This window comes from Hyla sarda, chromosome 3, assembly GCF_029499605.1.
Source record: "Hyla sarda isolate aHylSar1 chromosome 3, aHylSar1.hap1, whole genome shotgun sequence".
Taxonomy (NCBI): domain Eukaryota; kingdom Metazoa; phylum Chordata; class Amphibia; order Anura; family Hylidae; genus Hyla; species Hyla sarda.
The window spans coordinates 417154166-417167213 of NC_079191.1; the positions used below are offsets into that span (position 1 = coordinate 417154166).

General features: G+C 45.4%; 1 protein-coding gene across 1 annotated transcript in view; it reads left to right on the forward strand.

The window, feature by feature from the left end:
• Nucleotides 1-13048, forward strand: part of SMYD2 (SET and MYND domain containing 2) — a 58687-nt gene that overhangs the window by 16290 nt on the left and 29349 nt on the right. The window contains exons 4-6 of the mRNA XM_056568319.1: nt 3399-3459; nt 6844-6968; nt 11894-11961. Coding sequence (XP_056424294.1) covers nt 3399-3459; nt 6844-6968; nt 11894-11961 — 254 coding nt within the window. The remainder of the gene's footprint in view (nt 1-3398; nt 3460-6843; nt 6969-11893; nt 11962-13048) is intronic.

Sequence of the window (13048 nt, forward strand, 5' to 3'; positions counted from 1 at the left end):
GGCAGCTGAAGCAGTCTGCGCTGCCGGATAGCCGTTTATGCGATGGCCCCGACATACAAAAGCATCGTATGTTGATGCCGCCTTCAACATGCGATGGCCTCTGAGAGACCATCGTATGTTGAAATGATCGTATGTCGGGGCCATTGTAGGTCGGGGGGTCAGTGTGTGTGTGTGTGTGTGTATGTGTGTGTGTGTGTGTGTATATATATATTATTTATATATATATATATATATATATATATATATATATATATATATATATATATATATTATATATATTATATATATATAATATATATATATATATTACACACACACACACTATCTCGCCTAAGTTGTTCCACCCCTTCCATTTTTGAAAATATTTTCTTCTATCCTTACACTGACAGGTGTCAGTTCTTTACTGTTGTCACATGTAAATTAGTGAGTGCACGGCCTGTGTAACAATATTTAAAGGGGTACTCTGCTGCTCAGCGTTTGGAACAAACTGTTCCGAACACTGGCGCTCGTGATGTCACAGCCGACACGCCCCCTCCCATAGACTTGCATTGAGCGAGCGGGGTGTGATGTCATGAGGGGGCGGGGCTATTACATCACGAGCTCCAGCGTTCGGAACAGTTTGTTCCAAACGCTGAGTAGTGGAGTACCCCTTTTAATGCTGTGTCCCCGCAAAATAACTCAGCATTCATGGTTCCCTCAATGATCTGTAGCCCCCAGTACCAGCAGCGCAGACCATGACACTCCCACCACCATGCTTGACTGTAGGCAGGACGCACTTGTCTTTGTACTACCTCTGGTTGCCGCCACGCACGCTTGACACCATCTTGACCAAAAAAATGTATCTTGGTCTCATTAGACCACAGGACATGGTTCCAGTGGGGTTTTTGTGATAAATGTAGTTTTAATGGTAGGGAATCCCTCTATTTAACACTCCCAAAACAATGCAAGTTTCCACTATAAAAACTCAAGCAACAAACTTGGTGAAAAAACTAATTTTGTTTCAGACTCCAAATTTTTGGCTACAACTGTACTGCCGAAATAGAACTTTGACTGGGACACGCTGTGACTGGTATCTAGTCACGGGCGAGGGTATAAAGGGGGTTTAGGTTCTCTCACTGCGCCCTTCTCCTGATAGTCAGCCTTTAAAAGGGTACTCTACTGCCCCAGCGTTCGGAACATTTAGTTCCAAACGCTGGGTGTGGGCTTCGGGGTCGCCACACCCCTTGTGATGTCAAGCCACGTCCTTGTGATGTCACACCATGCCCCCTCAATGCAAGTCTATGGGAGGGGGTGTGACGGCCGTCACGCCCCCTCCCATAGACTTGCATTGAGGGGGTGTGGTGACCCCTGAAGCCTGCCCCCAGTGTTCGGAACTAAATGTTCCGAACGCTAGGGCAGTGGAGTACCCCTTTAATGACAGCTAGGCTTCTCCAAGCACTCAGGCTGTCAGTCAAGCCTGTCTGGGTAAGAGGAAGCCAAGGCCTTGCCTGGAGACCCGATTGGTCTTTTTTAAGATCAGATACTTATTGTAATTTAAAAGGTTTAAAAAATGTTCACAGAATATTTCTCCCATTTACATAAAAAAAAATAAATAAATAAATAAAAAAAAGTATATAGATTATTATATAAATTAAAAGGAAATATAAAGTGTAGCCTTTTCTCTTTAGTTATTAAAGGGGTTATCCAGGAAAAAAAAACTATTTATTTATTTATATATATATATATATATATATATATATATATATATATATATATCTCTAATCTCTATCCAGAAAGTTAAACAGATTTGCAAATTACTTCTATAAAAAAAGCTTAATCCTTTCAGTACTTATGAGCTGCTGAAGTTGAGTTGTTCTTTTCTGTTTAAGTGCTCTCTGATGACACGTGTCTCGGGAACTGCCAGGTTTAGAAGCGAATCCCCATAGCAAACCTCTTCTACTCTGTGCAGTTCCCGAGACTAGCAGAGATGTCAGCAGAGAGCACTGATGCCAGACAGAAAACAACCACTCAACTTCAGCAGCTGATAATTATTGGAAGGATTAAGATTTTTTTTTTTATAGAAGTAATTTATAAATCTGTTTAACTTTCTGGAGCCAGTTGATGTAAAAAAAAAAACACTTTTTTTCCTGGAATACCCCTTTAAAGATAAATGAGTAGTATAAATACAGTATAAAATAGATATATTTGAAATATTTATTACTGACCTTTTGTTATAATCCAAGCTTATTATTTTCAAGGTTACAGTGAAGGGCAGAATTAGCGTGTCGCGGCCGTATGCGGAACACATTTAAAACCAATTTCTAAAGCGCTGCTGGAGAGTGTCAGCTGTGAAGATATTTTTTTATTTTAATATCATTTCAAGTCTTTCTACAAAAGAAAAACTGATATGGCAAGAGTTGAGTGGCTCTGCCCGGAGCTCTGTCTGTCATAAAGGTAAACTCTGATGGTGCAAAACAAATGATCTTTTTCTTCGCTGAAACTGACTGGCAAGACTGGGCGATGGCGAGTTTGTAGGAATAGATAAACACCATCGACTTTCTGAAAAGCTTAATATGCAAAAAAACAGTCCTCTTAACCTCAGCTGCTGAGCCACCTGCAAACCCATATTTAATGGGCAAGATTACAAAGTACTGGCCTAAGGCCAACAGCTGAACGGCGCGTTTCAACTCTGTCAACAGCGAGACGACTCTCTTACCTCAAAGTCCGACTTGCGAGTCGGCCTTATTTGGATGCATCGGAAACAAAGGGAAATTACATATTTAAATGAACCCTGCTATTTTTCTGATCGCCGTACATGCAGATGGAGGAAGCTCTTGATACGGCCTTGTGGCAATGTAGTGTAGGAAGATAAAATATATATATATATTAACAGGAGAATACAGCAGCACACTGTTAGCACAAAGATACAGATAAAACATGAAATACTACAATGCAAATAGTGAAAAAGTGAGGTACTTAGCTTACAATTTGGCGGCCAAATAGTTTGGACCATCCCACCTTGGTGGGATGGTCCAAACTATTTGGCCGCCAAATTGTGAGCTAAGTACCTAACTTTTTCACTTTTTGCATTATACCTACATAGAATTTCATGTTTTATCTGTATCATTGTGCTAGCAGTGTGCTGCTGTATTCTCCTGTTTATTTACATTCAGCCTAGCAGCGTGCACCTGTATGCCAGATCCATGCAGCAGTTTCGGTATCGGAGTATGTGCTGGCCAACTTATCCTTGTGTGTGTATATATATATATATATAATTACCATTAAACTGTACGATTATAATTGTATTACATTTATTTTTATTATTGTTTTACTTTTTTTTTTGTTTATGATGAACATAAATTTTAATTTAATAAATTACATTTTTTTATTTATTTCCTTTTTTTTTTTTTTTATCCTAGAAATTGCATCCAGAGAGAACGCCATCAGAGAAATTTCTGTCCGTGAAGGAATTTGAAGCTCGTAAGAATAGTTTTTTCTAATTTTTTTTTTTTTTAAATGTATTTTATATATATATATATATTTTTTCCTTATTTCTGGAGATTTCAATCTGGCCTTTTATAGCAGTGACATTTTTGTCTAGTAATGCTCAGTCATGATTTAATATCTCCATCGGTAGTTCTTGAAGTGAAAGGAGATATATGAGAAGTTTTAGAACAGGGGGGGGGGGGGGGGGTCTGCCCACTGGGACCCCCCCGCGATCTCCTTTATGGGGCCCCCGGCTCTCCCCTGGAACAGAGCGTGTCTGCCCCTGCATGAAGTGGCAGCCGACACTCCCCCTCCAAATATATGGGAGAACCAAAGATAGCGGAATGGCTCTGCCATAGAGATATATGGATGGGGTGGTCTACATGCCCCGTTCACGGAGAGAGCCCAGGCCAAGTACAGAGGATCCGGGGGAGGGGGTTGTTGGACCTCCCCCGCGATCCAAAACTTATCACCTAACCTTTGAATAGGGCATACGTTTTCTTCCATGATATAGACAAATGTAAAGATCTGGGCAACTGTGATAAGGGACCAATTGAGATGTCTAGGTGGCTTGGTGACTGGGTCAGCGTATCTTCAGAATTTGAGGGGAAAAAAAATTCTAGCTCGAGTTGATATGTGTATGGGGGTGAAGGCCAGCCTGTCTGGAATGATCCCTTAGAAGAGCTGTAGAGTAAACTGCTGAAAAACGTCTGAGAAAGGCGTCTGATCATCCCAGCTTGTCACCAGCATTGTAACCACAGACCGGACAAATAACCTGCGCTGACCCCTGGCCATGGACCGAAGTGTCTACACGAAGCTTTATAACTGGAGCATGGAGCAATGCGCCTGGTTTGATGAATCACGTTTTCCATCATGTGGACGGTCGTGTGTGCGTCACTTGGAGAATAGATGGCACCAGGATTCACCATGGAAAGAAGAAAGGTCGGCGAAGACAGTGTAAAGAGCGGTGTTCTGCTGGGGACCTTGTGTCCTGGCATCATGTGGATGTTAAAACGTCATGAGGTTTGGGGCATATAACCTAACCACAGTGTGTATGGTGGGTAAAATATGTCTCCAGCCTTACTTTTATCCCTCTAAGGGTGCTTTCACACCACCTTTTGTACTTACGGTTCCTGAATACGGCTGGGAGGAGGGGGGGGGGCTTATTCACGGCGCCTGCACTCAGTCGTATTCGGGAACCGTATTTAATGCATGTCTATGAGCCGGAGTGAACCGCAGCCTCCGGTTGACCACGTTTTTGCCTGCGGTCGGGAAACCGCATACGGCTGAAAACGCAGCCGACCAGAGGCTGCGGTTCACTCCGGTCGGCTCATAGACAATGCATTAAATACGGTTCCCGAATACGGCTGAGTGCGGGCACCGTGATTAAGCCCCCCCCACCCCCCTCCTCCCAGCCGTATACGGGAACCGTAAGTACAAAACGTGGTGTGAAAGCACCCTTGTTACGGCTTTTATTAGCTCAAAAAACCCTTTTATATCCTGCCACTGACAGTCGGATAAGCGTGGCCAGGGGTTCGCTATACCTCGCGCCCACCACGCCTGTCCCCTGTACACCAGCGCTGGGACCACTGTGTGACTGACACACAGGTCCCAACGAATGCACCCCTTCTCTTTCATATGTAAACGCCGGCCGACCTTTCTTTTTAGAGCGAGCGCTCTGTCTGACACCTCCCATGCGCCCGGGCAATACTGGAGGCAGAGAGTGAGCGCTCTCCGCCTCTAATGAATGCAGAAGAGCCCAGCGCGTCTCCCGCACGTGGAGAAGTAAGAGGAGAAGGCGCACAGAGGCGTCAGACAGTTGAAGTGAGCGATCGCGCTCTGTAAAGAAATGTCTGCGCTTACATATGAAAGATAAGGTGCGCATGCGCTGGGACCTGTTTGTCAGTCACACAGCGGTCCCAGCGCTGGTGTACGAACCCCTGGCCACGCCTATCCGACTGCCAGTGGCTGCATATAGAAGTGTTTTTTTGAGCTAATAAAAGCCGTAATAAGAGGGATACAAGGCTGGAGACATTTTACATATCATACACGCGCTGTGGTTAGGTTATATGCCCCAAACCTCATGACGGGTGCGCTTTAATGTGACATGTACCACCTACCTAAACAATGTACAGACCAAGTGTGGTTCCCCCCCCCCCCCCCCCCCCCCCCCCAATGGCGGTGGCCTCTTTCAGCAGGATAATATCCCCCGGCCACACTGCAGACATTGTTCAGGAATGAGGAACATGACAAAGATTGAGGTGGGGACTCTGCCTCCAAATTCCCCGGATCTCATCCGATCGATCTTCTGTGCTGGATAATCAGGTTGGATCCATGGAGGCCGCACCTCACAACTTACAGGATATAATACTGACGTGTTGGTGCCAGATACAGCAGGACCCCTTCAGTGGTCTATGGAGTCCAGGTGGGGTTGTCCAGATGGGTTGGGGGATCTACACATTGTTTGGTGGTTTAAATGCGACGGCAGATAAGTACTTACCCGTATTTTTCGCCCTATAGGACGCACCGGCGTATAAGACGCACCCAATTTATAGGTGCAAAATCTAAAAAAAATAAAGATTTTGAACCCAATAGTGGTCTTCAAGCTGCGGACCTCCAGATGTTGCAAAACTACAACTCCCAGCATGCCCGGACAGCCGTTGGCTGTCCGGGCATGCTGGGAGTTGTAGTTTTGCAACATCTGGAGGTCCGCAGATTGAAGACCACTGCATAGGAGGTAATACTCACGTGTCCCCGCCGCTCCGGACCCGTCACCGCTGCCCTGGATGTCGCTCCATCGCTATCGCCGTGTCCCCGTCGTTCCGGAACGTCTCTGCTGCCGGCCGGGTATCCAGCCGGGTTAGTGTCACTTTCCCCTCAGACGCGGCGGTCAGCTTTGATCGCCGCGTCTGAAGGGTTAATACAGGGCATCACTGCAATCGGCGATGTCCTGTATTAGCCGTGGGTCCCGGCCGTTGATGGCCGCAGGGACCGCCGCCATAGGGGTGTATTCGCCGTATAAGACGCACCAACTTTTTCCCCCCCCCCAGTTTTGGGGAAGAAAAAGTGCGTCTTATACGGCGAAAAATACGGTATGTATAGGTATGTATCTATCCTATCAATCTAATCTAAAAGAAAAAATATATAATATATGAAAAGCAATGGTGCAGCACTCCAAAGTGGTGAAAAAAAAAACAAAAAATTTTTCACCACTTTGGAGTGCTGCGCCATAGTTTTTTTTTCCATGTTGGATAGACTTTGACCGGGTCTGGGACGCTGGCACCTTGCCTGTTCTTGGTAGAGTAGTGCTGCAATAGTTTTGTTTTACAATTTTATATATATATATTTATATTTACATTTTTTTTTTACCCATTTAAGACCTTGACAAACTTGACAATGAAAAGAGAGAACTCATTCAGAACGATATCGCTGCCTTGCATCACTTCTACTCCAAGAATTTGCACTACGGTGACAATGCCGCACTTGAAGTTCTCTTTGCACAGGTAAAAGCTCCTTACAATTATTCTTTAACGCAGCGTTTCCCAACCAGAGTCCCTCCGGCTTTTGAAAAACTACAACTCCCAGCATGCCCGGACCGCTTTTGGCTGTCCGGGCATGCTGGGAGTTGTAGTTTTGCAACAACCACAGCCACTCTGGGAAAACCCTGCTTTAACGGGGTACTCCGGTGGAAATTTATTTTTATTTATTTATTTATTTTTATCAACTGGTGCCAGAAAGTTAAACAGATTTGTAAATGATATACAATGTAGCCCGGACCTTCTAGGTGAGTAAATGAAAATGGATATACGTGGATCGTGCTTCAATAATAATAAATATTTATTATAAAATATAAATAAGATTCGACACTTCTCACAGGGCCCTTGTGAGAAGAACATACATATTAAAAGGCAACCTAACAATGTATTTAGGCAATAGTAATTAAAACTATAAACCTGGCATAGGATAATAAAATAGCAGAGTAAGATCTGTACCAAACAAATATGTTAGAGTTGCTCTTCTGGGTATTTAGGGTAGATATGTCCCTTTTAGATACAGTAGCAAACAGTCTGTAATATTAGAAATTGTTACCGGTCTGTAAATGGTAACTCAGGCGATGGGTGTTGTTCCCGCAATGGCTGAGTGTCCGTGGTGTGCACAGTCCTCTGTGCGGCGCTTCCAATTGTGAGCCTGGTCCAGTAGTATCTGAGCGCGGTGGCAGTCGCTGTCGGCTGAGGCGCTGACAGGCGCCGAAGATCGCAATGATGTCCGGGGACTGCTGACGCTGGCGTGTGCTGGAGTTGGTATTCCTCACCGCTTTACTGGTTGGTGAACAGGACCATATACTGGAGGGCTGGAAGTTCACCTCGTGTTGCCGGCGTCTGACATCAGCTGTAGTCAGAGCCGGGATGGCTACACCAGGATGGTTACACCGGAATGGATCTGAACTGCTGAACCGGGTAGGTAGCAGAGTAAGAGCGCTGATCAGGGTTGTATAATATAACCCTTTCCTCAGTAGTTCATGAACTACTGAGGAAAGGGTTATATTATACAACCCTGAAACGCGTCTAGTCGTTATCTACTGGCATAGTATTACCCTCGAAGAACTGTGCCCAAACCTCATGGCCAGTTATCTTTTATGAACTGTACCATTATCAGCGCTCTTACTCTGCTACCTACCCGGTTCAGCAGTTCAGATCCATTCCGGTGTAACCATCCTGGTGTAGCCATCCCGGCTCTGACTACAGCTGATGTCAGACGCCGGCAACACGAGGTGAACTTCCAGCTCTCCAGTATATGGTCCTGTTCACCAACCAGTAAAGCGGTGAGGAATACCAACTCCAGCACACGCCAGCGTCAGCAGTCCCCGGACATCATTGCGATCTTCGGCGCCTGTCAGCGCCTCAGCCGACAGCGACTGCCACCGCGCTCAGATACTACTGGACCAGGCTCACAATTGGAAGCGCCGCACAGAGGACTGTGCACACCACGGACACTCAGCCATTGCGGGAACAACACCCATCGCCTGAGTTACCATTTACAGACCGGTAACAATTTCTAATATTACAGACTGTTTGCTACTGTATCTAAAAGGGACATATCTACCCTAAATACCCAGAAGAGCAACTCTAACATATTTGTTTGGTACAGATCTTACTCTGCTATTTTATTATCCTATGCCAGGTTTATAGTTTTAATTACTATTGCCTAAATACATTGTTAGGTTGCCTTTTAATATGTATGTTCTTCTCACAAGGGCCCTGTGAGAAGTGTCGAATCTTATTTATATTTTATAATAAATATTTATTATTATTGAAGCACGATCCACGTATATCCATTTTCATTTACTCACCTAGAAGGTCCGGGCTACATTGTATATTTTTTGGTTTTCCCCTTTCTAGCAATTAAGGTATAGTTGCTTGCCCAGTTTGACCTTGGTGCGTATTAGTTGTGAGCTGCACATACCTATATAATTTTTTCAGATTTGTAAATGACTTCTATTTAAAGAAATCTTTATCCTTCCAGTACTTTTTAGCAGCTGTATGCTACAGAGGAAATTCTTTTCTTTTTTAATTTCTTTTTTGTCTTGTCCACAGTGCTCTCTGCTGACACCTGATGCCCGCATCAGGAACTGTCCAGAGCAGGAGAAAATCCCCATATCAAACCTATGCTGCTCTGGACAGTTCCTGACACGGACAGAGGTGTCAGCAGAGAGCACTGTCTGTGGACAAGACAAAAAAGAAATTCAAAAAAGCAAAGAATTTCCTCTGTAGCATACAGCTGCTAATAAGTACTTGAAGGATAAAGATTTTTTTAATGGAAGTAATTTACAAATCTGTTTAACTTTCTGGCACCAGTTCATTTTTAAATAAAAGTTTTCCACCGGAGTACCCCTGTAATGTGTTTTGTGTTGTTTTTTTTTGCATATACTCTGCCTAAATCCTCTAGTCACACCCAGAGCTGCATGAAAACTTTTTTTTTTGCTTGCTTCCTGCTGATTTCTAGCTTGAGCTTATATCAGTCCGGCACCCCCTGCTGGTTCGGTGCCTGCACAGAACCCGTCCTGCTGTTTTTCCATTTCCGGCGCGATTACACAATGATGTAGCTGGAAAGCTATTTCTCCAAAATGTTTGGCGTAATTGAGACCCGTGCACACAATTAGGAGTAGCCGCAACCAGCAGTCCGCCTTGAATGTGACTGAGGGGTAGGACATCGGGATGTTGGATAGCGATGAGGTTGGTCACACATATCCCTGCACGTTTGACAGACATGATTAGGGGGCACATACTTTTCTTGAATGGAAATAGACATTAGGATTAGTATCGGATGGACGGACAGTAGTGTGCATGTTGCCCACAATGCGTTGTCAGGTTCTCATGGATGTCACCGGATGATGGATGGCAGTGACAGCCGGCCTGTACCTGTTTACATAGACTACGGCGCCATTGATCATGCTGGGAGAAGTGATGAGTAGTGAAGGGTCAGCTGCCGTCTGAGTGTGGATATACGGGGACCCCTGTGACCCATGTGACAGCTGCCGCCTCTGGACTCCTTACCATCAGCATTTTAGGAGGAACCGGAAAAAAAAAAAAATCCACACTCGGAGCGAACTGCCATTGAGCCTAAAAACGCCACTAAAAGAGGAAAGATGCTGTTTTTATATCTCCTTTTTGATTCCCAACATTCTTCTCGCTGTAGCATTTTTTGGTTGTATTTATTTATTTATTGCATTTTTTTTGGGTACAGTGGTCCTTCAACATACGATGGTAATCCGTTCCAAACGGACCATCGCATGTTGAGGGATCCGTGCAATGTAAAGTATAGGACAGTGGTCTACAACCTGCGGACCTCCAGATGTTGCAAAACTACAACACCCAGCATGCCCGGACAGCCGTTGGCTGTCCGGGCATGCTGGGTGTTGTAGTTTTGCAACATCTGGAGGTCCGCAGGTTGTAGACCACTGTTAGACGAAGTTGTACTCACGTGTCCCCGCCACTCCGGACCGTCACCGCTGCCCGGGATGTCGCCTTCCATCGCTGTCGCCGCGTCCCCGGGGTGTCCCCGACGCTCCGGCAAGGCCTCTGCTTCTCCGGCATCCTCGCTCTCCATCGCCGCCATGACGTCACTACGCACGCTGCTCCTATTGGATGACGGGACGGCGTGCGCAGCGACGTGATGACGACGATGGAGAGGGCCGACCATGCAGGGGATCCCGAAGAGGACGCGCCGGAGCCCCGAGGACAGGTAAGTGATCGTCAGCGGAGCTCACGGGGCACCGTAAACGGCTATCCGGTGGCAGCTGAAGCAGTCTGCGCTGCCGGATAGCCGTTTATGCGATGGCCCCGACATACAAAAGCATCGTATGTTGATGCTGCCTTCAACATGCGATGGCCTCTGAGAGACTATCGTATGTTGTAATGATCGTATGTCGGGGCCATCGTAGGTCGAGGGGTCACTGTATCTGTTTTCGTTCTTAGGCATTCCTCCGGAATTTACTGCATATTATGTTCAATGGAATTCTGCCGTCCCATTCAGACAGAGGAATTTCCATGGCGAAAATTCCGCAAAAACAGAAGTCTAGTCTTAGAATTATAATTATGGTGGAATCCCATTAAACTCAATGGGGCTTGAGTTTCAGCAGACTTCTGTGCTAAAGGGGTTCTCCACTGCCCTGCCTTCCGGAGCTCCGCTCGTAGCGTCCGGAAGTTTATTACTCTGAGCGCTGTGTGCGGGCTTCCGTGTTCGAGCCCGCCCCCTCAACAAAAGTCTATGGGAAGGGGGCGTGACCACTCACGCCCCCTTCCCATAGACTTTCGTTGAGGGGGCGGTCGTGACGTCACGAGGGGCCGGCCTTGAACACTGAAGCCCGCACACAGCGTTCAGAGTAATAAACTTCCGGGTGCTGCGAGCAGAGCTCCGGAAGGCAGGGCAGTGGAGAACCCCTTTAATTTACTGAATTCCTCAGTTACTTTCAGAAAGCTTTGCTAAACGGAGTTGTAGTTTTGCAACAGCTGGAAGCACCCTGATTTGGAAACACTGACATAAGGATAGGGTTGCCCATGTCCTTGTCTAAACCCCCTATAGGATTTCTCCTCTAATATGTGGATTTGACTTTTCCCGTGCATTGTGGTAATGGTCACATGACACATGTCCATTTCTTTATTAAAAATCTATTATGTTCTCTTCATTAACATCAATGCCCGGACTTCCTTGTGCCAATCTAACGTTCTTCTATAACCCACCACCCTTTTAAATATGACTCAAAGAAGGCGGGTGGGTGACCCGTACTGACCTTCAGTGTAATGACGATCTATACAAGGAGATAAATACACTGTATAAAGGACAGTAATTAAGTAATATGCAATATTACAATGTCGGGGGGATTATGGAATGCATTAATCCCCTCTAATCCCTTTTTTTATTCTTCTAGGTTAACTGCAATGGCTTTACCATCGAAGACGAGGAGCTGTCTCACTTGGGATCGGCCATATTCCCGGAGTACGTTGCGTTCCTGGCATTTTTGGCTGCACGTTGTCTCGTGGGTTTTCACTTAGTTTATATTGAAATCATAAACTATGGGGGAGATTTATCAAAACCTGTCCAGAGGAAAAGTTGTCCAGTTGCCCATAGCAACCAATCAGATCGCTTCTTTCATTTTTAACAAGGCCTCTGCAAAATGAAAGAAGAAATCTGATTGGTTGCTATGGGCAACTGGGCAACTTTTCCTCTGCACAGGTCTTGATCTCCCCCTATGATCTAAAGGCATACGTAGTATAGAGATCAGGCAGCTGCTACGGGGCTCTGGGAGAGTGGGGGGCCTACTTCTGTTGAGTCCCATCACCTCTGCTACTAAGTGGTGGCCGCCTGTGCAGGACCTGCATAGGAAATGCATTGTAGGCAAACAAGGGTGTGGGAGAATTAAAGGAGTACTCGACTATTAAAAAAGGTATTTATTGGATAAAAGGGTCTGATCGTGGGGGTCCGATCTCTGGGACTGGGATTGGTGCCCCGTTGGCACATGCTCCATGCATTGTCTTTGGAAGCCCCGGAGATACCAGAGCTATGTGGGCAGCAAATGTCTGATCCTCCTTGATCAGATAGGGGATACCTTGTTAACTTTTTCTTTATTGTCTATTTTTTAATATTCTAAAATAATCCTGAAATTGTGTAGTTTTCAATCTGGCCACTAGGCCTCAAACGAAAAGTGAGAGGGCAGATTAAACATCCAGTTCAATGGAGATTTAAAGAGAAGGTTGATTACGCACTTCTGGGTTTTACCCATTCCTCGGGTCAATGATTTGATGAAGAGGTCAAACCCCAAAACGCGTAAGAAGATTTATAATCTACTGAAGTGTTCCCTGAGTTTACAGAGCCTGACAAGAAAGTCTCTTTTATTTCTGCCTATTTCTAAAACTAAGTGGAGACTTTCTGTTCTGTCTGTGATAGGGAGGAGTCTGCTGGAAAGAGATCTGTACAGAATGACAGTGAGAGGTGACGCCAGTAGATAGAAAAGACAATTGGTGCTCAGCCTCCCCTGCAGAATGACCTCTGTACAGGTCACAGAGCATGCTGACAAACCAGCCTT